Below are 26,047 nucleotides of genomic sequence, written 5' to 3'. Positions count from 1 at the left end.
GTTGATGACCACAGACAACGTCGTTTGTTCGCTGACTGGGCTTCGAATCGTTTGGAAGAGAACCCCAGTTTTGGGCGAAAAATCATCTTTAGTGACGAGGCGCATTTTCGGATGAATGGCTGTGTTAACAAGCAAAATTGCCGTACATGGGACGACACCAATCCACACGAGGTTCACCAGGTGATAATGCATCCTCAAAAAGTTACCGTTTGGTGTGGATTTTGGGCCGGCGGCGTCATTGGTCCGTACTTTTTTGAAAACGACGTTGGTGAGGCGGTCACCGTCAACAGCGAGCGCTACACAACGATGATAACCAATTTCTTATGTCCCATATTGAACCAGATGGACCTAGACGACATGTGGTTCCAGCAGGACGGCGCTACGTGCCACACAGCAAACGCCACGATTAACATTCTGCATGAAGGATTTGAGGATAAGGTTATCTCTCGTAGGGGTGATGTGAATTGGCCAACAAGGTCATGCGATTTGACCCCGCTAGACTTTTTCCTGTGGGGTTTCTTGAAGTCTCAGGTCTATGCAAATAAACCACAATCGACCGATGCTCTAAAGGTGAACATAACGCAGGCCACCGCTCAAATGTTTTATTCCATTTCAACATCTACCCGCCCTTATTGAAAACCCCTTTGTTTATATATAAAGATAAGATAAAAATATTCCAAAATAAAAAAAAGAGCCGAAACATTTGTTTTTTTGCGATAGTCCGTGGCGACAAGTCAACCTAAAAATTAAAAAAAGTTGATTCTGTAGTATCCATCCTGATGAACTCTTTTCAAGATTTAAAACGCATAAAAAGGAGCAAACCAGCATAGTCCAATTAATCCTTTCAAAAGCTTTATTACTGAAAGTTTCTAGTATTTGAACAATCACAGTGTATATGCGTAAAAATAGGGATTCGAAAAACAAGTATAAGTATATTTGTACATTGAATGTAACAATCGTCGACATTAAACTAAGCGCCCGTTTCTGCCTCGTGTTAATTATCGCCAATTAATTTGTATAAGAGAAGACAACTCCTTCTTCACTTTTCAAGTCTTCCTAACCTTTTGTCACCTTTAACAGCTGCCGCATCGAGTACAGGACGACATGCTCTACTGAAGGGGCCGCTGAATCTTTATTGACTGAATTTGAATACTATTACCATAAATTAAAATTAAAATAAATGAAAAATAAATTAAATAAATTTTGGTTCTGTACGGATATAAAATGTTTTCCAGCTCAATTTAAAACTTCGTTCTAACAAAATTAAAGAAATATTTAGGTATTATCTACAAGGTATCCAAACATGTTGGGCCTTGTGGTTCGAGTTCTCCTTGAAAGAAGCCCGCCCTTTTTGAGGCGGAACTTACTGAATTGAATTTGTAGTATTGTAGTGTAAGTTTTTAATTTTCCATTTCATTGAGAGGAGCGGACATGTAGCAGGTGAATGATAAAGCGCAATTGCTGCATACTTACAGGCGATGACGAAAAAAAGCAACTAAATCAAATAGCTGCTTACACAAAAACTTCGTTATGCGCACAATTTAAATCTGAAGTTTGCTGATTCTAAAACCGCTATCAATGCAACTTGGCTTAAATATACAATATTAATAATCCTCGAATCTGAATTTCAAATAAACTAAATATTTATGATGCGTGCTCAAGGTCGATCATATTTTATGGGGCGCAAATACTCCAAATTATATAATTCACATCGAAACAAATTTGCAGCCGCAATATCTACATACACTCGGAGCACATATCGCACCGTAAATACAAAAGGGTCAAAACTCAAAATGTTCCTTCTGCTCAAATATGAACGAGACGTTATCAATAAAACGGTCCGCGGATGACATATGGCAAAAATAAATTTTTTGTTTTTTGGTAGGACTGTTATAAGCTTACATGGCAAATTTCAGCGTGATATGTCACATAGTTTGTTTTCTGTGCTACTGTAAAAAAGTCAAGCTCGAGTGTGGAAAATTTTGAGTTGTGACCCTTTTGTATTTAGGGTGCGATATGTACTTTGCCTTGCGGTTTTTTATTAAGCTTCTGCGCATTGGGTAAAAAAGTAGAAAGACATCTCGCTAATGTTAAATATGGAGCCTCTTAATGATTTCACTTCTGAATTCTTGCCTGCGCTCATACCTTCGTTTTTAGATACTCTTTCAACATTTCGAACGTTAGATGTATCTAATATTATAAATATCTTATGGCTTTGGTTATAGATTATAGAGCCTTGTATAAATATTTATCCTGCTGTCTCAAATATAGGCAAATGGTTTTAAATGAATTTTCATAAGCACTTTTCTGAATCCTTTGAATTAAAAATGAAGAAAAACTATTTTAAGTTATTCCGACTGACACCATATCAATGTTATAGTCATACGTTTTATTAGTTATAAGTACCCATTGTATTTTAAAATAAAAAAACATAAGAACTAATTAACTTAAATAGGCTATCAACACAAACTTTTCTTCGGGAGAAGAGTGACGATTTCTTCTTTCAACTCGGATGGTATTTTTTCTGAGCTCCAAATGCTATTTAGTAGGGGCAAAAGAATACGAGCGCTCAACTCGGGGTCAGCTTTAAGTAATTCCGGGTTGATGTTGTCAGGCCCATGCGCTTTGTTATTTTTTAGCGTCTTGATCGCGCTTATTATCTCAGGCTCATCCGGGCATGTGGTGGAGATATCACGCCGAACTATGTGGCGCTGGCAGCTACAGGGCTGCACTGGCTAAGCGGCTCGCGGTTTTAAAAGCGGTGTTTGTCAGTTGTCGTAACGTGCGGTATAGGTCTCAGGTGCGATGCGCTTCCGCGGCTGCCTGCGCCGTAGCTGCTGAATGGTTACTGTATTTCCTCTTATCCTCTCTTGCACTTCTCTTTATCTGTTTATCGACGGCGCTGTACCGTTGCTGGAGAGCTGCCTTGCATTGTCTGGTCTTCGCGCAGTTTAGCTGATTTTTTACCTTACGGCGGTCGTTTATTAGGTCCCATGTTCGATCCGATATCCAGCACTTTCGTTTATTCACCTTGTGACCGATGTGATTTTCCGCTGACGTCACAAAAACTTGTTTTATCTGCTGCCAGTCGTCTGCTCAGAGAGAACCATGCGCGTGTGGTTGGATTCTTTAATTTCTCCACATCGAACTTCTTTTGAGACTTTTGGGTAGAATTTTTTGCAGCCGCAACCACTCTGAGTCTAACTGTCGCAGTGAGAAGGTGGTGGTCGCTTGCTACATCGGCTCCATGCTTATTGCGGACGTCCAGAAGAGATCCACGCCACTTATTGCTTATGGCCATCGATAACTTACAGACAAACATTCATTTTTATATATAAGAAGATATTTCATTGTGTAACAAAAATTTTATAAATCAGACTTCCAAACTTTATATAAAATTCTTAGCAAATTTCAAAACAATTATCATCAAAATTTTAAATTTCGGTATCAGAATCTTTAGGAAATTTTTGAATACACAATTACATTAATATTTATAAGTATGATTGTCGCTTACATTCTTTGTTGGTTGTTTGACCGAGCATCTCCTCCTATTTGTAGTGTGTGTTTTGATGACTTTCTAATATACAATGCGAGGGACCTACAGTTCTATGTCGCCAGAATGGAAGAATAACTTTCGGAGATTCCTCAATGCTTGCGACCACTAATAAAAAAATCCGTTTCTATCAAAGTTTACTAGATTTCGTACAAAGTTTAGCAGCTTGGATTTTTAAGGTTCGTTATACAATAACTTGTATATAATACGGCGACCACCGTAGCCGAATGGAATTCAGAGAGGAATGTAGGTTCGAATCTCGGTGAAGGACCAAAATGAAGAAATGAAGTCTTTTCTAATAGTGGTCGCCCATTGGCAGTCAATGGCAAGCCTTCGAGTGTATTTCTGCCATGAAAAAGCTCCCCATAAAAAAAATATCCGCCGTTCGGAGTCGGCTAGAAACTGTAGGTCCCTCCATTTGTGGAGCAACATCAAGTCGCACACCACAAATAGGATGAGGAGCTCGGCCAAACACCCAAAAAGGGTGTACGCCAACTATATACATATATACAATATATATAATATTTATAAAACATTAAGGAAAAAATTGGCATGAAAAATATTGCGAATATTGTAAGAAGATTAAGTGAGTTAATTATGTACTATCAATATACTAAAATATTTGAATGATAGAAATCCCTATGGGGGGCAATAACGAATAAAGAATAAACAATTTCACATTATTGCCAATACAACTACTTATTAAATTTATAAATAAAAAGGCTCGATAACGAAAATAATGTATGAACCAGCTAACCGATTTACCTATACCTTAAAGGAATGTTGTTGTATCATTAGGTTAACAGGAAAAATTATTAATTGGCATTTTGTAATGGAGTATTTAACAATTTTCGAAAATAAATTTGATACCCAATTATAAATATCATTATCTAATTCCAGATTATTGGAACAAAGCAGCTGCTAGTGCGACCGGATGGTAATTTTGCGAAGGATCGCACTGTTTCTGGTTCGTCGGAAGCATCTTTAGTTGCGGGAGCTTCATCTCCTCCGCTTGCTTCACAGCATGCCGATGTAATTAACAACAATACCAGCATTAGTAATACCAACACAATTGGGAAAAATGTTTACAACAGCCCAAACACAACTCTACTAATTACTAACAATAGTACCGCGATCACAAATGGATCAACTACGGCTGGCACCAATTTGGCGGCAGTATCCATTACTGCATCTTCTACTGCGACTGCTACACCAACTCTTGAAGCAATTGAATTACCTATAGCCGTAGCCCAGGCGACGGGAAAACCGCTTCAAGAAGCCATCGACGAGGTAAATAAAGTAATTATGAAAACTATGTACCTACTTGTAAAGGGGTTTTAAATATGAACTACCCAATGTTCATATATATTTTTATACACCCGGCAGCTGCAGATATTTTGCGTTATTTGTAAACCAAATAAATCCAGGTTTAAAATTGAAATATTTAAAGTTTTGATAAAAATATGTTTTTTTTTGTTTAATTAATGCTCATTTAAGTGCCGATTATAACGCGCAATGATTTATACTTTCTTCATTGTTGGCTGTTTGTTTAGCTTGCGTCCAGTTGAGATTTTTGCTGGATAATTCCTCGCAAAGGCTGCGGCTGGGTTCTTTGGGTCGTCCTCTGCGTCTGCAATCTTGAGGGTTTCACTACAAGGCAAAGGAATGTCCGACATCAAAAATCTGTAATAACAACAGACAGCCACAAGATTCGCTACTCGACTCTCACTCCTGTACTAGCCAACAGTCCGGCAAATCGCTCATTACATACCGCCACTGATTTGTTTGAAATTGGGTTTCGCCGAGCCCGAAAAAACAGTTGGTACGACGAGGAATGTCATGCTGTCACAGAAAGAAAGAGCCACGCTGCGATCGGACGCAACGCGATACCATGTGGGATCGCTACCGAGAGCTACAAAAGGAAGAGAGACATATTACAAAAAAGAAAAGAGGAGAGGCCGAAATATGTGAGTGCGAGGAGCTTGAGGAACAACGTCCGCAAATTCTACCAGAAAATTCGGCGGCTTTAAGAAGGATTTAGGACCGGGGCGCTTTCCAGTAAGAACAAAAGGCGATCTGGTGACTGGCATCCAGAGCATACTTAAATTATGGAGGGAACACTTCCCAATCTTGTGAAACAGTGATAGCTGCGCATGTCAGAGAGAATGTGAATATCCCGATACCCCAATAGTTGACGACGGAATTGTCGTTCCGCTACCCGAAAGCATGCCTGCCGAATGGAATTTAAGTGTCCTCTGCCTAATCTATAAGAAGGGTGATTCTGCAATTTGTGCCTGTTATCACGGGACTAGTCTTCTAAATATCGTTAATAAGATTCTAGCGAGCGTATTGTGTGAAAGGTTGAAGCCGACCATCAACCAACTGATTGGACCTTATCAGTGTGTTTTTAGACCTGGAGAGTCCACCATCGACCAGACATTTAACATCATTCAAGTGTTGGAAAAGACCCATGAAAGGAGAATCGCAGGATGACTCGCTGCCGTGTGACTTCTTTAACCTGATATTGGAAAAGATTGTGCGAGTCGCAGAACTTAATCACTCAAGCACAAGTTTTTATAAGAGCGTACAATTATTGGCGTATGTCGATGATACTGACATCATCGGTCTTAATAACCGCGCTGTTAGTTCTGCCTTCTTCAAACTGGATAAAGAGGCAAAGCGAATGGGTCTGGTGGTGAACGAGGACAAAACGAAGTACCTCCTGTCATCAGACAAGCAGTTAGTTAAGAACCAGCATTAATACCGATAATAATGTCAGCCTTAAAATCCAACAAAGAATCTCTCAGAAGCGTGGACAATGGCAACATCCGATGAGGTATCGCTTGGAGTGTTTGAGAGAAAGATTCTGCGGGAGATTTATGGACCTTGCACGTTGGCAACGGCGAATATCGGCGGCGATGACGAATGAGATTTACAACGACATAGACATAGCGCAGCCAATAAAGATCCAATCTTGTAACAAATCGGATTGGCCCTTTTATCTTTCCCAGATACCCTTAAAAGAAGAAGTGTTAGAAGATTTGCACTTGCAATCTCATCTGCTCTAAGCATTTCTGCCGCTACACCATCGATACCTGGACCTTTGTTTGCTTTCAGAAATTTTGTTGCTGCTACTATTTCGCCAATATCTAGCTGCCTACATCTGATTTTATTAATGCGTCTTATTCCGACTAATCCGTCGGTATCCTCAGGTGCGTCTTCACTTAGTTTTGCCACAAGCTCCAAAATTTGTTGTTCAAACCATCTTTCCATTTGTTGTTCAAACCTCTTTTGGATCAGTCAACAAAACTCCGCTTAGATTTCCTATTGGTGACCTCTCTGGTGTTTTCCTGTCTGCTAGCTTTCACGGGCAGTCGTATAGAGCTTTAAGGTTTTCTGATGTTGTTAGTTACTTAGTTGTTTTACCGAAATGATAAGAGCGGTTTACTGCTTCTCGCCTTCCATTATTTTATATTTTGTTCTGATCGTAGATTTAGTAGCTTTCCTTTCGTAAATTTTGTTCCAAGTTAATAAAAATTCTGACTTAGTGGTCGAAACTTTAAACCATTTTCGGTCGTACGAAAGCGTTAAGTACCCGAGCGTTAAGTACTTTATTTTATTTCCATCACTACATAGTGAGGTGAAGTCCAGAAATGAAACCTTTTTGATTTGAAGCATTAAAACTTCTCCAAATTTGCCTTACAAAAGTGATGACATATCTCTTTTGAAACACCCTACATATATGTATATATTTCGATATATTTTTGAACTGTATTAAACAAACTGAAATTGTTACATAAAAGTGATAATATTTTATCTCAATAATTATTATTGTTTGTTTAAAATAATTCCACTAAAAAAATGCGATCAGTTGGTTACAACTGTGCATAGATACTTTCATATCCTTTTTTTGTATATGATAGGAAGGCTCTTGCAACTACAAGCTGAGCGTTAAGTCTAAAGGTGCTGGCCCAATGCAGGCTGGCTTGCAGTTTCACATAGTTCAAAGTTCTATATGCAGCGCTCTTGACTTTAGGAATTGAACAGCCATGTCTTCCATTTGACGATCTAAATATAACTCGCGCACCCAAAACTTTTGTTGTTGGCGTGATTGGCGTCTTATCTTGTACATTTTCACTATTAAAAGAAAAAATCGCAATATAAAGGGTTTTCCAATAGCAGGTGTTGTTTTGAATAGGATTGCGCTATTTTATATGGCCGGAATTGGATGATATTGATCTGGACAACGTTTATTTTCAACAAGACGGCACTACGTGCCACACAAGCAACGAAACCATTGATATTTTACGGGAAAAGTTTCCGAACCGTGTTATCTCTCGAAGAGGTGATCACAATTGGCCACCGAGATCTTGTGATTTAACACTTTGTGACCTTTTTCTTTAGGGCCACGTGAAAGAGAAGGTCTACGCTAACAGCCCAGGGTCGATTCAAGACCTCAAAGATTGAAGTCGTAAGGCTATCGCGGACACAGGGCAGCCACTTTGCAATTCAGTTATGGAAAATTTCATGAAAAGGATATTGTCTTGTGGCCGTGGTGGTCATTTGCCTCATGTTGTTTTCTACTATTAACGGCATACCTTCCTCTTTATAATAAAATAAACATCCGATCATTTATATTAAAAAATAGCAGTTTTCTTTGAATATTAAAATAACACCTCTTATTGGAAAACCCTTTATTTTCACAGCTTCTACTTAATATCATGATTCAAAAGTTTATTATGTATTATTGAATATGGCTAGCATCTCTGTTTCCTTTACGAATCATCTGATTGTTATGACAGCGTTTGAAGCGCCCATTTGGCCATAAAAGTTTTCACAGGAAAGCAGAGCAAGAAGAGTAAGTAAATCCAGCCTGCATTGGGCCAGCAACTTAATGTATTCACATTAAGAACTGCATCACGGCAAAAGGTGTTTGGGATATTTTTGATGCATGCCGCATAAAGGGTGATCAATTTAGAGGTAACGGATTTTAAATTGAAATAACACAACGAAAATTTGAATTGATTGGGCAATCTTATGATTTTTGTGTATAACTATTCAAGACATTTATTTTTTTAAAGATAATCCTTGTTCAAATTTTGGTTGCAACTGTGCCGTAATTTGGCCACTCGTAAACACTACGGCCTCCAATGGCTTAATCGGAGCTGGTTTATCCACAAAGCATTCAGACTTTACATACCCTCATTACCACTACAAATAAAAGTCCAAAGGTGAGATATCACACGATTTTGATGGCCAATCCACTGGTCCGAGATCAGAGATAAATTGCTCACCGAAACGACGACGAAGTAAATCCTTGTTTCACGGGCTGTATGGCAAGTAAGATCGTCTTATTGAAACCAAATGTTGTGGAGATCACGGGCTTCATTTTCCGTCATCCAAAACGCGTTTGGTGCGATAGCATTCGCCAATCACTGTTACATCGTCTTTGAATATGGACCGATGATTCCTCCAGCAGGTTGCCCCAAACGGTTGTTTTCAATGGTTGTAATAGCTGTTCTTGAATGGCTTCGGGTTGCTCTTCAGTCCAAATACGGCAATTTAGCTTTTGACATAGCCATTAAGCCAAAAATGGGACTCGTCGCTGAAAAGTTATCTATATATTAAGTTGGCCTGAGCGCACCATGAACACTTTTCACAGAGCGTCGATTTTTGTAACGCAATATACGATTTGTAACGGAAGTAAGGAGTAAGACTTATGACAATAATGAAATGTGAAATGTGTTTTTTTAATATGTTTGTTTTTTTTTAAACTGTTTGTTGACAATTCAACTAGTTCACATAAACAACGAACAGTACAATTTTGGTAACATAAAAGAATTTTGTGAAGAGATTTTCATAGTCCCTTCCTTAAGTTAACAGCCATCATGCCAAATCAAATGTTTTGATTCGATGGAGTCGTCGGGTTAGGCCTGAGGTGTTGAGGAGTTTGCTAGCTTCCTCATTTACGTGCCTTTGAATCCTAAGGGAGTGGACTTCTGCGGCACCTAACAGTATTATTGGACATTGATTCACTTTTTTGTTGGTGAAGTTTACATGAACTGACTTTGTATTGTTCAATTTTATGCTCCAAGTCTTCTCCCATTCTTTTCTTCACTAGCATCTGTTGCAATTTGAAGTTTGGCTGCAGCTTCTTCAGCAAGGCAGCTTCAGCTGCAATGAAATGAACAAATCGAAATGAGCATTTAAAAAATAATCACCGTAAAGTTAGGCTTCATGATGAAGTAAAATATTTATTTTAAAGGAAGTGGATATGATATTTCATTAAATTGTTAATGCCATAAATAATGGTAATTTGTATACCAAGACTCATGTTCGAACCTATCCTCACATTGATTTTTATTGGGAACTGAATTTTTATAAGATTATAACCAAACTTGAAATAAATACGTGAGATTTTATATTGTATCTTTTATGTTGACATAGAGAGTTCTTATCAAATTCTTAGATTAGATTAAATTTAAATATTTGTTTCTAATCGTAGCTACGTCTGCATTTCTTGCTGTAGTCGATTTGTGCTTGTATGGTAGGGCTAATTTTGAATTACAAGCAATTAGTTGGCCGATATGGGCATGCTTAGTTATATATATTATGTACATGCATACATACTAAATATACATATGTAAATCGAACATTTTATGTTTCACAAATCTTATACAAGTATACTCTCTTATTATTTAATAGTTTGATGAATATTTACGCTCTCTAACACTAAATGCCGATGACGTCGATAACATCAAAATTATTACCGATGGGCAGCTACCGTTGCGCCAATGCCTGCATCGAGAGGCATGTGCCAAAGACATCAGGCTTCCACAGTACTATAACCGTTTCTGTGATCTCCGCAAAGAATTCCTGAGATACAAGTCCGGCGATTTATCACGCGCTCTGGTCCCCGTAAAAGACATAAAGAAAATACTCCAATTACCGACTGTTCCAGCGCCACAAAGTATCGGCGAAATGATGAAAGGTTAGTGCTACATAAACAAATATACAGTGGTTTCCAATAAGGATGGGCCGACATTGACAAGCTGTCTGTGTCATCGTGTTTTCGGCGTTGCGTGCAGTGAAAGAACAAAGCACATTTTTGGATGTACATACTATATGTCTACATTAACAAACAAACTTGTGGTACATGGGACGATCCAATGCATTCACAATAAATTTGATGCAGTTCTTGGAACAGCGGAGGCATTCGCACGTACTTCTTCGAATACGGCATTGTCAAGACAATCATTGCCATACAAAGAGCGCTAAGATCTATCATAATAAACTCATCTTGGCTTAAATTAAACTATGTCGACTTTGACAACACTTGGTCCCAGTGAGGAATATGATATCGAAAATCAATACAAAGTTTTAAAAATCTGCTAATTTTCAAATGCCTTTTTTATTTATTAACCATTTAACAGCTAATTGGTTTACATAAAAAATAACTAAAAGACGTTTAAATAATGTAGTAAGAGTATTATCAATATAACAATTCATTAGTGTAAAGCAAAGCAAAGTTACTACATAACTATGTATATGCATATACTAAATTTCATATACTATAGCACAATAAAAGTTAAAGTATAATAGTTATATTTTTACCCTAAGCTATGATCAGTGCGAAAACTGTGAGTGTATGCAAATCGAAAGCATTTTTGAACATGCAGACCTCAAGAATGTCCTCAACAGGTTTCTTGTATAGTTTTCTAAAGTCGAACAATTTGTTCGCTCAAAGTCAAGATATCGCAGATCATTGCTCAAATTCCACAGCGAATCTACTCAGCATAGTCCTTGAAAATTGAAACTCTTGAATCAGTGACACTGTGCGAAGTGGTTGTTGTCGAAGTTGTTTTATTATATTTAAACATTAACCCACACTTATTGGAAAACCACTAACTTATTTACGTATTGTGCGTTTATTATTGGTATAATAGTATAGTCTATAATAAATTCTAGTACTTATATTAATTCGAATGGTTTACAGAATTGAATATTTCCAGTAGCGAAGAGCAGGAGTTTTATATTAAAGAATCTCGCGATATGGTCTCAGTGATACAAATTTTGCTCAAAAACGGTACGTAAAATTTTATATTCCATACTGCCTGTTTTAAGGAATAATTTCTTTTTCAGGTCATAATTTTACAACAAACGAAGTTGTTACTCTGGTTCTTGAACCAGGAATTTGGTAAGTTTACATACCTACTTACAAATGTGCATACTAAAACATCAACTTAATTTGGGCATCGGTTGCCTCATATAGCATAGTACTAAACATTTTCGTTTCGTAATTTTTTTTTTGCAAAATAGTACTGCCGGCTTGAAATATGGCTCTACCGTAAAATACTTGTGCTGCGGAGATATGCGCCGATTTAGAAAAATTATTAAATAAAAATTAAGAAATTTCTGACTGCTAGTTTAGGGGTACAAATTTTATAAGAGAGAAATGAATTGAATTGAAGTTAATGTGTTAACGAAATATTTAAAATCTACGTTCATGCTTTTCTGAAGCATATAAGTACATATTTGTTGTATTTGGAAGCTTTGCAAATATTAAATTTCACATACATATCAACATACCTTCTGCTCAAATATGAACGAGACTGATTTAATAAAACACAAACGGTTAATTATAGTTCAATTTTTATTTTATCCCCTTCAAAGAAATCACCATTGGAGGCGATACACATATGCCAACGTTTTTTCCAATCATCATAGCATTTCTGGAAGGCCGATTCTGGAAGGCCGGTATGGATTTCAGTTCCTTCTTCGAATTCTCTTTTATGACTTCAATTGTCTCAAAATGTTTTTCACGGAGCGGCAACTTGAGCTTGGGAAACAGTAAAAAGTCACATGGAGCCATATCAGGCGAATACGGTGCTTGCGGAACGATATTAACATTATTTTTGTTCAAATAATCGCGAACAAGACGTGATGTGTGAGCTGGTGCATTATCGTGATGCAAGAACCATGACTTATTGTCCCACAATTCCTTCCTTTTAAGACGAATGTTCTCGCGCAAACGCTTTAAAACGTCTAAATCATATTCAGCGTTAACCGATCGGCCTTGCGGAAGGAACTCCGAGTGCACCACACCTTCGTAATCGAAAAAAACAGTCTGCATAACCTTAATTTTTGAGCGACTTTGGCGTGGTTTTTTGGGTTTCGGCTCGTCCGGGGAGCGCCATTCCGATGACTGCTGGGCTGTTTCGACGTCATACTCATAAACCCAAGTCTCCTCACCAGTTATGATGTGCCGGATGTCCGTATCAGTCATGGCGAGCATTTCCTTAGCGACAGTTTTGCGTTGTTCTTTTTGAAGAAAATTCAACAATTTTGGAACAAGATGCGCGGACACTCGTCTCATGCCCAAGACATCATGAATAATAGTATGAACGGATCCATTTGATATGCTCAGCTCACTAGCTATCTCTCTTTCGGTCACACGGCGATTTTCAAGCATAATTTCCTTTACGTTTCCGATGTTTTCGTCGTTTACTGATGTTGCTGGACGACGTTCATGAGGCAAGTTTTCAACCGATGTACGGCCCTCTTTGAACGATTTGTACCACTGGAAAACACATGCACGCGGTAGAGCAGAGTCCCCATAGGTTGTCTGCAACATTTTTAAGGCGTCTGAAGCCGAAATTTTGTTGGAATAACAAAATTTCAAACAAATTCTTTGTTCAACTTGAATTTCCATCGTTAAATTCGAAGAACACACTCGAGCTTGACTTGTTTACAGTAGCACAGAAAACAAACTATGTGACATATCACGCTGAAATTTGCCATGTAAGCTTATAACAGTCCTACCATCCAACAAAAATTTATTTTTGCCATATGTCATCCGCGGACCGTTTTATTGATAAAGTCTCGTTCATATTTGAGCAGAAGTACATATGTATGTACATACATAGGTATATTTAAAGTTTAATATTAATATTAAGAGACCCTCTAACCATTGGGAAATCTGTTATCGATATCGTCAAAAAAAAAAAAACTCCACTTTTGGAGGTTTTTTTATCTCAGTCTAGCGCACGTAAATCTCTATATATTTCCGAAAACTTTATGTGGAAATCTTTTAAGGTAACTTTTTTTGGCGAGGAATTTTTAGTTAGGTACGTATGTATTTATTCATTGATTAAAGTAAAAGGTAGTTGTTCCTTCAAAACCCACTGTGTACTATTCATTTCATTTAATTCAATTTTATTGTATTAATATATTATAATATACAAGTATTGTAAAATGAATTATGGGAGAGACATCGCTTAATTTATTTTCACAAAGAAGTATTCTTCGTGGTGTCTTAAGTTAGATTATGGTGGATGTTGCCGAAAAAGTGACCATCTGTTGCGATAAACTAGGTTGGTGTTTTCACAGTTCCTTATTTCTTTACCAATTTAAGTTTCTACCCACGTTATTCCATAAAACTATCGCGTTGTATACTTTTATTTCTTCCGCAAATGCTACGAATTATGTGAGATATAATATGCAACTGAAAGCTTACCTGTAATTTTTTAATAATTTACGGTTTTTAATTTATTGTCGAAAATAATTTTCGATTAGTTTTACAGTCTTGAAGATCTGGGGTTTTTATAAGTTTAAAACATACCAATTAAGGCTTAACGGTTTTTTAATATTGTGTACTTTTAGTTAAAAAACACATATTTTTTGGTTAAAAATTTTATATATTTTTTTTAAGTTATTTTGTTGTTGAACAGTACACTTATCCATGCCACTTTTTTCACCGTTTCATTTAGTTTTGAGTGATATTGCTATACTGGAAACTTTATTTGTATGCTTCTTTTAAAAAGCCTAATCCGCCCCAAAATGCTTAATATATTTACTGACGGCTCGAAAATGATGGACGGAGTAGGTGCAGGGGTTTATTGCGCAGAGCTGGACAACAGGCGGCCAATTAAGCTCCCTGACCATTGCAGTATTTTTCGAGCAGAAGTCGTTGCGGTAGGAAAGGCTGCAAAAATAGCACCAGCAACGACATCGAGCAATTCCAACAAAAATATTTACATTGACAGTCAAGCGGCAATAAAGGCAATAAACTCATATGCAATTTCATCTAAAAACGTTCTTTGGACCAGGGAAGCCATAGAGAGACTAGTCGCAGACAGACAGTTACACATCTATTGGGTACCCGAACATAAGGCATGTTTACATACAATTCGAACAAGAAAACGACATACTGAAACATTTAAATATGGTATACAATGACCTCGCGGCGAACATTAAAACACGGATAGACAGGAGGTGAAATAATTTAGCCACTTTTAAAAGCGCGAAAATCATGTGTACACAGAATCCAGATAAATACGCCAGAATCGTACTAGCCCTGTCTAGAAAGTAATGCAGAGCTATCGTAGGTATACAGACAGGCCACAATTGCAAACAACGATAGCTGCAGATTTTGCAATCAACTAGAAGAGAGGGAAATTCTTGAAGGCCTTCTATGTTCTTGCCCTGCATCAGCTAGAACCCGAATGAAATGGTTAGGAGCTCTATCATATGAGAGGTTAGAATGTCTCTCGGGGTTAGAGCTTCAGAGACTACTTAGATTCATAAAAGACGCAGGCTTATTACAAGGAGACTACTACAAGGAAACGTAAGGGTCAAGGTCCATCTGGTACCACTAAGGACGAATAGGTTTATGTGATGGCTTTCAGCCAGCCAGGTCAACCTAACCTAACCTTAAAAAATCTAGTTTTACTAGTAAATATTTTTGGTATTTTTTCAAAATAATTTTGTTTAAAAAAACTGGAAGATGTTCATGTTCTTTTATTCAGCTTCCTTTTACCAGCGACCTATTGCACTTTATTCATTATTTTTAAATCAATTTCAAATACTTGTTACATGATATGCTGTTTTGTTTGCTGTTTGAACATTTTTATATTTTATTTGCCGAAATCAATAAATAGTAATTACGTTCAATATTTAAATTTAACAAATTATTCCCATTTCTTGTTCATTTTATTGTTTGAATGAGCCTTTGAAATGAAACCTTGGGCTCCGCAGTTATATTCAGCCATATTATTATTATTATATAATATTATCAAAGTATCACGTTGTAGATAAAAATTGTAGACTTAGTTTAAAAAGTTTCATGGAGTTTGAGGAAATAAGGCATTTTGCATTTTTAGTTCATACTAATGACATTTTCAAGTCAGCAAACTCTAATTTTATTTTCATAAAAATACTATTGGCATCAAATATTTACTTCTGGGCGTTTGCAATGCCAATATTAATACATACAGCTAAATTCTTGCAACCGTTGCACAAATCAAATATAAAAAGTAAATTGTGCTCAACTCAATCTTTTGTGTATGTAAACAACTCAATTCTCTCTCAATGCTCAAACATTTCTCCAAGCTTCATACTGTGTAACTAGAAATCGAAGTGTCCGAAAATTTAAAAGTAGTCGCAGTTTTAATCCAGACGTGATAAGGTAGACGCGTTGCTCGACGGGCGACTTAAAGTGATCCCATTGTCTAATCTGATCCGATACACTCGAAGGTCTTATACAGTGAACTCTCCGTGCGTTTTGTAGATCGCTACATATACTCGTACGTACATATTCCATGTATATATGTATACATATGTTGTCGCTTTGTAACGTACATAGTTCTTCGGTTGAACTGATCGATCGCAGCAGAAAATGCAAATATATGGAAAACAAAAATAAGTAGTGAAATATAAAATCAGATTACCAGATTTCAAAAAGAAACAACAAAAAAAAAAATGAAAAAGAAAACACGTTTGCATGAATTGCTCAAATACATACAAAAAAAAATTGATCAAGATTCGATATATTTATTATTTTTGACGGCAGATGAGAACAGCCAAGGTGTTAGCATTATGTATCAAACAACATCGAACATCCTCAAATGTAGAGCGTTGCATGTGCGGGTATATTTGCAAAGCTTTGTCTTTCTTTCACAAAAATATTTGGCTGAAATCAGCATAAATTCCATATGCTTTCTTGAGCGTATTTTCGATTCTTTTGCGAGTTGGCTGCATATTTCTAGTGCACATGTTAACTCCATTCGTTTGTTAAGTGCTGCACCCGCACGCTCATTCGGAGTTATCATCAGACATACCAGTTGCCACGACTTTAGCATATTAGGTTATTCATCGCAATAATACGCATTTGGTTTTTACGTTTCTATTGTTTTTCTGTTTGTAGCTCAATTGACGACGAAATCGACGGAAATTGTATTGTTCGTGCTCGGGGCTTGCCTTGGCAAAGCAGCGATCAGGATATCGCCAAATTTTTTCGTGGTTTAAACGTTGCCAAGTAAGTATAACAACATTTTAGTTCATTCTTCTCAGCTTAAATAATGATAGTTTTGAGCTTAGGCGCATTTCGCTCGTTCGATGGAGAATTGTTATACTTTTTTAAATAACCAAGCAAAAATGACTGCCAGCCTTTATTTCCTCATGCTTGGAATATGTGGAAAATTTTTTCAACGAACGCGCGATATGTGGAATGTGAAGAGGACACTCACCCATATTGTGCAGGTTTTGCCAATTTAGTAATCGGTATAAAAAAGTTCAAAATATCATACGAAACTTGACACCTCTGTCTCTTGATCATCACATTTGCATGTATATGTGCATATGTATGTACTTATGTATATATACGTAATTCTATTGTAGTATAACAGTTGATCTTTGAGTTATAGATTATAATAGAAATTGAAACAAGAACCATAAACAAGATCATTCATACCCCGGCCTCACGACCATCATCTTACATACAGTGGTCACACAATTTATTCGTACACTCACAGTTATAAACAGATACACCTGATACTTACTACGATGTAGACAAACGAACAACATTTTGATATATTCGTAAGGAATAACATATTTATTGAATATTTAAGGAACAAAAACTTTCAATTTAATTTCTGGAATTAGAGAACTTAAGGCAATAACGAAATAAGGCACAATTTTATGCAAAAATATTATTCGTACATAGCTTTATAAGGAATATTTTATTAAAAAAATAATGAAAAAAACGAGTACCATATTCAGTACTTTGATGGGCCGCCTTTAGCTTTAATAACTGCTTCCAAACGTCGTTACATAGTTTTTACCAATACATACCTTGGTTTCATTGGCTGCAATTTTCTCCCACTCAACACTTAAAGCTGTCTTTAATGACGCTTTTGATGTTATTTTGTGCTTTCTGATTCTCATTTCTAAGAGCTCCTAGACATGCTCAATGGGGCTCAGATCCGTTGATTGAGGTGGAGTTTTAAGCTGCTTACAGTGGTAAATAAGCCATTCTTACACGAGATAAGATGAGTGTTTTGGGTCATTGTCTTGTTGGAACAAGAACCCTCCAGCATTCAGTCCAGGTTTAACGACACTATCATGCAAATTATTCTTCAAAATGTTTAAATACAGATGTTTGTCCATTTTATCATCAGTAAAAACCATTTTTCCTACTCCAGATGCAATTATGCAACCCCAAACCATTGCGTTTCCTCCTCGATATTTAACGATAGGAATACGATTTTTTTCATTATGTTCTGTATTTTCTTTTCGCCAAACTTTTGGTGGCCCATCTGATGCGTAAACGTTAAATTTCAACTCATTACTGAATATGACGTTTTCCCAAAAATAATCTGGCTCATTTAGACAGCGTTTGGCGAACTCCAATCTCTTCCTTCTGTTATGTGGCGTGCCACTCTGCTATGATAACCAGCTTTTTGCAGAAAATTACGGACTGTTTATGGGCTTAATTTTTTATGCAAAGACTCTAGAATATTTCGGCATAGTATCGTGGTAGTTATTTTGGGATTTTGCGCGACTGATGCTACTATGTTGCGTTCCGCACGTGAAGTCAATATTTTTCGCCTTCCGGCTTGGGGGTGATTAGCTTCCAATTTACCAGTATTAACGTAATTAGCAATAACACTTTGCACGGTATAATACGATTTTTTTTACTTCGCGCAGAGACTTGTTTTCCATTTACAATGTAATAAACAATTTTATGCATTTTTAATGGTAAATCCGCACTTCGTCCCATTTTGCCACTTTCAATCGAGATATTATGCGCAACTGAAACTTAATTAGCGAGGAAAACTAAAAAAAACCCATACTATTTCGTTTTCAGCAATATTAGTAAAAACACAAACGATTTTTACTCTTACTTTTGTAGCAACAATATCATGAACTGAAAGTGTACGAATAAATATTTTGCAGCATTTTGCTACGTCTGCCTGCTTTCCTTGGAACCCCTCAGTGTGAGTTGAAATAACGGGAGTTTTGTTTGCGGCATGGAATGTAACATTTTTACATTGACCCAAAAAAAAAAAATATATTGGCACAGCAAACATTTTGCGCAAAGCTAAAGTTTTTTAAGTACTACGCAGGGTGTACGAATAAATTGTGTGACCACTGTATGCATATAAAAACAAAGATACGAGTATGTACGTGCACGCCTGTGTGCATGTTAGATGTGCCCTAAGCACGCTTTGGCTCAGTATACGAGTATACTGATAAGGGGTCAAAAAGTTTAGATTTATTATTTTAATCTACTAGGGCTTTGAAGATCTGATATTATATTTTCTTTATGCAAATTAAGTTTTCATAAGTGCATTTATGTATGTATGGATTTAAAAGTTTAATATTTCTTGTTTGTAGGGGTGGAGTAGCTCTGTGCCTTTCCCCTCTCGGTCGACGCAACGGGGAAGCTCTTATTCGTTTTGTATCGCAAGAGCATCGCGACATGGCATTAAAACGTCACAAACATCACATTGGCAGTCGATACATTGAAGTTTACCGGGCTACGGGCGAAGATTTCTTGGCCATTGCTGGCGGAGCCTCCAATGAAGCACAGGCTTTCCTTTCTAAAGGCGCGCAGGTCATAATACGCATGCGAGGCCTACCATATGATTGTACAGCCAAACAAGTTGTAAGTACAAACAAACAAATAAATAAAGTAATACATGAAAGTAAGTATTATATTATAATAGTTTATATCCTGATGCGCCCACTTCTATTGTCTAATCCCAGGACTGGGCATAAAATTTCATTTTGACAGTGGGAGAAGTAAAATGTTATACAAATCTTAATGCACTAGTTTACAGCGAAAAACTACCCCAAGAATCAGATTTGATTTTACATAAGAATTAGATGCATCGATTCTTTAATAAAAAAACAAATGAATATGTCTAAGCCAGTGTTATTAATTAAAAAAAAAGAAGAAAACAACTTTGCTATTACGTGCTAATGTATTGTTTTTGGGCATTGGGTTTTCTAAATTGCATTTTAAGAATTTAATTAATATATGGCGCTTTGGATTCACCATTCTCTGATCGTTAAAGAATTCCGCAGCTCGCTAACCGAAAAAATTATATACCTAATATATAAAAGCAACAACAATTTAGCGAGGATCAATGGACTTTGTTTATAACCGCTTAGCTCAGAAGGTTTTTTTGGTTAGTATATAATATTTTGTATACTTTCAGGCGGGATGCCTACTACAGCAATGGAATTACACGGGGTTTCCTAAACAAAAGTATTGCTGTGCTGCTAAATCATACGAACGTTGCAGAACGCAAAAGTTTTTTGATTGCTTTTATTAAAAAACAAAATCGTGAATGAAATAGCACATATTTCGAATTAGAGAAAAAAGTTCGACACAAATAATGAAGTGAAATCTCTCAGACTCTTATTGGAGTTGGTTTTACAATACATTTAGTAAAATTGATTAATTGAGTCAATTTTCGGTCGATTTACTAATAACTAATGTTACTTCTAACGAAAAGTTTATATAAAAAAAATATTATAACATTTGAGTTGTACTCGTTTTAGAACTCTGGTAAAGTCACTTGCAAAGAGAATAGTTTCGTCTTTATAAATTTTCTCGCGTTTATGTTTTGGATCAATATAAGAATTTTCTTAATGCCATTCGGGATTTCCATTCACTCTCAAAGTGTGGCGCAATTTGAGGGCTCTTCTCGGATTTTGCAAACAATTGTTTCCGATCCTACCGCTCATAATAGATTTAAATACATACCTTGCATTGATTTAAATTAAGAAGAATTTAAGGATATCCTTATTGTTTATATATATATATTTGGCGCGTACACCCTTTTTGGGGGTTTGGCCGAGCTCCTTCTCCTATTTGTGGTGTGCGTCTTGATGTTGTTCCACAAATGGAGGGACCTACAGTTTCAAGCCGACTCCGAACATGAGGAGCTTTTTCATAGCAGAAATACACTCGGAGGTTTGCCATTGCCTGCCGAGGGGCGACCGCTATTAGAAAAAACTTTTTCTTAATTTTGATCTTTCACCGAGACTCGAACCGACGTTCTCTCTCTGAATTCCGAATGGTAATCACGCACCAATCCATTCGGCCACAGTGGCCGCCATTGTTTGTTTGTTTGTTATCAGTAATAGAAGCCCCGCCAGTGTAGGGCATATCACCGGTCGTCTTCGTCTAGCTCATCTAAAGGTAGGCCCAGGAAACATGCTGTTTCGACGGGTTGGGTCCAGATGGAGAGGGGTGTTAGATGAGTCGGTTTTAGGGGGCAAGTTAAAAGGTGTTAGTGTCGTGCGGGGTGCCTCCACGTGCCGGACTATGTTTGGTATGTCGGGGTCAATTCTGGATAAGTAGGAGCTTAACCTGCTACAATATCTAGAACGTAATTGTACCAGTGTTGCACGTGTCTCACGAGGAAGCTGGAGCTCTTCATCTGCGATTGGTGGTGGTTGGACTCCGATTACGGCATTCACAGGACGGGAGCTTAAGAAGGTGGTGACGGTCTCCCGGTGTCGTTTATTGACTGTCTAAACACTGTCAGGTCCAGTAGATTGCGGTCAATTTTGTCCTGGATTTCGTCGGCGTAATTTAAGTGATGTCTCCTGACGTGCCTGGGAGGCGGCTCAGGCTCAAGCAGGTGTCTGCAGGGGTTAAATCTGCGGTAACATCCCAGCAGGAACTTGTGCCTCGTTGTGAAGGTGGTTGAACAGGGGACTTCAGGAGGCAACTGGTCGCTGTCCGAATGACAGTATTTTGGCATGTCTGTAGCTTTATCACTGCATGGTACTAGTTCCAGGCGGCCAGACAGGCGCAGCATAGTTCAGAACCGGCCGACCAATTGTCTTAAATGTCGATAGCAACAGTTCCTTGTTTTTGCTCCAAGTGCTGCCGGCAAGGGATTTGAGGACTTTGTTGCGATTTTGGACTTTAGTGGCAATTGCGGTTGTGTGCGCTGAGAAGGAGAGCAAACTGTCGAAGGTTACACCAAAAATTTTGGGGTTGTTTACCGTCGGAATTGGTGTGTCGTCTACTTTTACCTTAAGGGACAGCTTGACCTCCTTTGTCCAGTTGGCAAAGAGGGTCGCCGTGGACTTAGTGGGGGAAAGTTGGAGATTCCTCGCAGTGAAAAAGCGAGAATATCCTTAAAAATGGAATGCTTACAAACTTTTTGGGAGTGTGATAAACTGTTCCCCGGTTAAGTAAATGCAATAATATTATACAAACTCTATGTATCTGGATAGTAAGAGGAAATAAAAACTACTCTAGCTTGATCAATATGTGTTAACTACATTTCAATGTAAACACATTTTTCATGAATTAGGCGCACTTCTAATTTAAAGATGTACGCCTTTCCCTCCTTTGTACCGAAATTAAATTAAGAAACCCGAATGCAGACTATGCTAACTAAATTTTGAAGCACTGCATAGTTTTGAAGAGTTATTAAAGAGATGATAGGTAGGATGATAGTCACTGAAATCTCCTGGTGAAATTTTTTTTTGCAAGTTAAACCACTCAGAAATGTAGTTGTATGGTGCCAACGGTGTTGTGCGAAACAAAAGCTACCTGCATTAAATTAAAATGTAAACTATTTATTAAATATGAAAGGTCAGCTAAATTTGAAACTAATCCTATGTAATACGAGTACAATACACATAAACAATATATTATATTAATATTCCCAGTAAACCTAATTTATGGCAATTTTGGAATAAAAAGTAATAAAGTGAGTTAAATTACTATAAAATTATAAAGTGATAATAATAATCTTTGCGTCAAATTTTTCAACCAATTTCTTGGGTTCGTCTTGACTTTAATGATTAACAATTTTTTCCTAAGAATGAAACCATCCAATTGTCATGCTAAATGGGTTGTTGAGCCCTATAATTTATTATTAATTTACTGCTTATTAATTTGCTAGGAAACCAAACTAATAATATACAAGTAATAAAAATCAAATCTGTGTTAAACATTTGTAAAGATTAATATTTTTATTCTCATGACAATAACTGTTATATTTTTTTGAGGATTTTTTTATGCCTTAAATTTTTATATGTATATAGATATGTGAGTTTAGAAAATAAGTAAAACAAAACTTGATAATTTCGTACAATAATAATCGAAATTTCCACATTTTTGCAAAACAGCAGTTGCTTTTTACCTTTATGCAAGGCCTTAAGGAAAAATGAAACGAAAAGATAAAACGTTCAATTACCTTTAATTTGATGTATCATTTGTTTCGATCGTTCAAGGCTTTAATCCAAAACTTTGTTTTGGCGATATCTGAAAAGCAGGGGGAAAATTAGTGAATTTTTGTAGATAGTGATGGATTGGACGGTGTGGTTTGGAATTTGTTTGGATGTAATCAAATGTTAATCCATTAGAAGATGATTTCAAACGAAATATCGTGCATGGCTTTAAATGAGAGAAGTTGGGATAATATTTCTTTTAAATTTAATTAGTAACAGCGTTCGATAACCGGTCATGTTGTAGTCTTTTGAAAATAAGTCTTTAATATAATTGAATTGAAACCTTTTTATTTTTGTTCTGCAAGAATAAACCTGCACTCACCGCTGTGAATTGTGTATATTCGTTTGCAAAAACCTGTGCGCCTTCGCAGGAGTTTCCACAATCGGGGTCATATAAAATTGATCTGAATTGGCTACAATATCAATATTTTCTGCCAACACTTCTATTGGAATAAAGCTATTCTAGTATTTGGTGGCGAACAATGGGTTTTGAACCCGGTAATTACCGAATGGTAGTTACGCACACAGCGTTTGGCTACGGCGAGTGCTGTGCCGTATGTTTACCGTATGGACACAAAAATTAGCATCGAACAAAGAATGCGCCTATATCTGCCGATTAAAATGAATAAATACATGCGCCTATATCTCTCCAATCAACTTGTCTACGAAGTTGCCGTCTGTTATTTTAATATATATAAAATATAATATAAATATATAATTATTATCAATAAAATACATACTGATTGCAAACGTTACGTTTCGTTCTTAACTTTAAGACTTACTATGTTTTACAATACTTTCTTTGCTAGTTGGACTTTTTTACCACGGGTAAGGATCCCTGCAATGTTCTTGACGGCATTGAAGGTGTGTTATTTGTAAAAAAACCAGATGGCCGCGCTACTGGCGACGCCTTCGTGTTATTTGCTAACGAGTCTGATGCACCCAAAGCACTTTCACGACATCGCGAATCAATTGGTCAGCGTTATATAGAATTATTCCGTTCCACAACAGCAGAAGTTCAACAAGTGCTAAATCGTTCAATGGATCCAAGAAACTATGAAGCTAGCCATCAGCCACCTCTGATAGCCCAATTGCCGGCAATGCCATTATCGCTCTTGCCTCAGGTAATATACTCATAATAAATAAGATTATTATAGATAGATCTGAATAATATAGTTCGTTACCTCATCCCATGAAAAAGCGCTTTTAGAGAAGGAAGAAACATATGATCTAATTTGAATTTTCCTATAAGTACATCTAATCTCTAATCTAAGTCCCTCCGACATCGGACTTAAAATACAATTGAAGAAAGTTTACTAATTGAATACTTACGAGTATTTTTAGATTTTTTATGATAATTCGCCGTACTTCAATTTCAAGTGTTTTCCGTAGAAATTTCGGTTGCGTATATCTTACGCCCATGTGAACCGTTATAGGTAGATACGACATTACATAACCACAAGACGCCTTGATATGACTTGTCTGCTTATGGGCATTTGGCCTAACTTGCACTTATTAATTTGTGGCCCTACGATTTCTTCTCATATACACCCCGTTGCAAATTTATAAACGCACCACTATTATGGAAATGTAGTTGATACTACTACAAAACAAAGTCTCAACTTTCTTACAATTTTTTCCAAATTTCATAAAACTTTGAACTTTTTAACAGGAATTTTTAGAATTTTACTGGGTGTGCTATTTGATAGCCCATTGAATTGTAATAGGCTTTCTTTTTCACATAAATGAATTTTAGTAGTGGAAGTACCTATTACCCATTTTCTTTCATACAAAGTACATACATGCTCTAGTTTTTGTATATAGAACAAAAAACCTTGTACTGGCATATGGCATTTAATGTAGTATGACAGTGTGACTTAAGATTAATTTTCATATTAACTTGGTATTATTTTTAAAATTTAGCGGGACTTTAGAGCTATGTTCTAAAGACCTTATTTTATAATTTCATGTAGAATCCGAATCCTCTGGAACGATATCAGAGAAAATCGGCCCACCCTAATTTAAAATATACCTTCATGTACCACTTATGGACTTAAATTTCAGTTCCGACTTTCGCTTATCAGTGTCAGATTTTCTTACATTTTATTGATTTTTTAGACGGTTTAACATATTACTTAATATATGACTTTGTAATATGACATATTATAATTATTATGGCTCTTTGAGCCAGATTTGTACAAAAAAAGTCGTGAGCTTAATTTATTATACGGTAAAATATGTACAACAATTACTTCAATTTAACAAAAACGAAATATATGTACATATGTAACAGGTGGCGCAAAATTAATCAATTATGGAAAGATTTATAATATTTGCAAATATCGTCCTACGGCAATCATATTTGACACTTGTGAGCTAGACAGCTGCAGCATACAAACAGACAAGCAATGGAGCACGTAAGGGTCAAAATAAAGATTTCCGTTATTCAAAATAATTTTTTATTTTTTAGTAAAAAGTTGAATGGTTAATTTTGCGCCACCCGATTAATTTTGCGCCGCCCTTTATATATGTATAATATTTCTGAACAAAAGTAAGCGAGGAAGGGTAAAAATGTATATAGCTTGGAAAAATGTATATGAAGAAGAAATTTTTTTTGTAGTTATTTATTTCTTTATGTTTTTCGGTACTTAATATTATCAGGTATTTCATTACAGCATTTTTGGTATTTATCGAAGGCATTGCATTTGTCAGACTCACTTTTGAAATGTGTCTGTAGTTACTTCAATTTATATTAATGCGGCATTTTGGAATCTTTTTCAGCATTTGATAACTTCAGGCACCACAAAGAACTGTATACGATTGCGTGGTCTACCGTACGAGGCACTTGTCGAGCATATTCTTCATTTCTTGGATGATTTTGCAAAACATATTATATATCAGGGTGTCCACATGGTTATTAATGCTCAAGTAATTTTTGATGTCAATTAT

General features: G+C 36.6%; 1 protein-coding gene across 4 annotated transcripts in view; it reads left to right on the top strand.

Annotated features, from left to right (window-relative positions):
* LOC128868532 (RNA-binding protein fusilli-like) overlaps positions 1-26,047 on the top strand; it is a 75,908-nt gene that overhangs the window by 44,731 nt on the left and 5,130 nt on the right. For all 4 annotated transcript variants that reach the window (XM_054110725.1, XM_054110724.1, XM_054110723.1 and 1 more), the window contains exons 3-10: positions 4,454-4,843; positions 10,259-10,544; positions 11,550-11,639; positions 11,696-11,750; positions 16,758-16,868; positions 19,229-19,499; positions 23,908-24,222; positions 25,880-26,026. In XM_054110725.1, coding sequence (XP_053966700.1) covers positions 4,454-4,843; positions 10,259-10,544; positions 11,550-11,639; positions 11,696-11,750; positions 16,758-16,868; positions 19,229-19,499; positions 23,908-24,222; positions 25,880-26,026 — 1,665 coding nt within the window. The remainder of the gene's footprint in view (positions 1-4,453; positions 4,844-10,258; positions 10,545-11,549; positions 11,640-11,695; positions 11,751-16,757; positions 16,869-19,228; positions 19,500-23,907; positions 24,223-25,879; positions 26,027-26,047) is intronic.

This window comes from Anastrepha ludens, chromosome 6, assembly GCF_028408465.1.
Source record: "Anastrepha ludens isolate Willacy chromosome 6, idAnaLude1.1, whole genome shotgun sequence".
NCBI lineage: Eukaryota > Metazoa > Arthropoda > Insecta > Diptera > Tephritidae > Anastrepha > Anastrepha ludens.
Note: the sequence above shows the minus strand (reverse complement) of the source record. Positions and strands in the feature narration are given on the sequence as shown.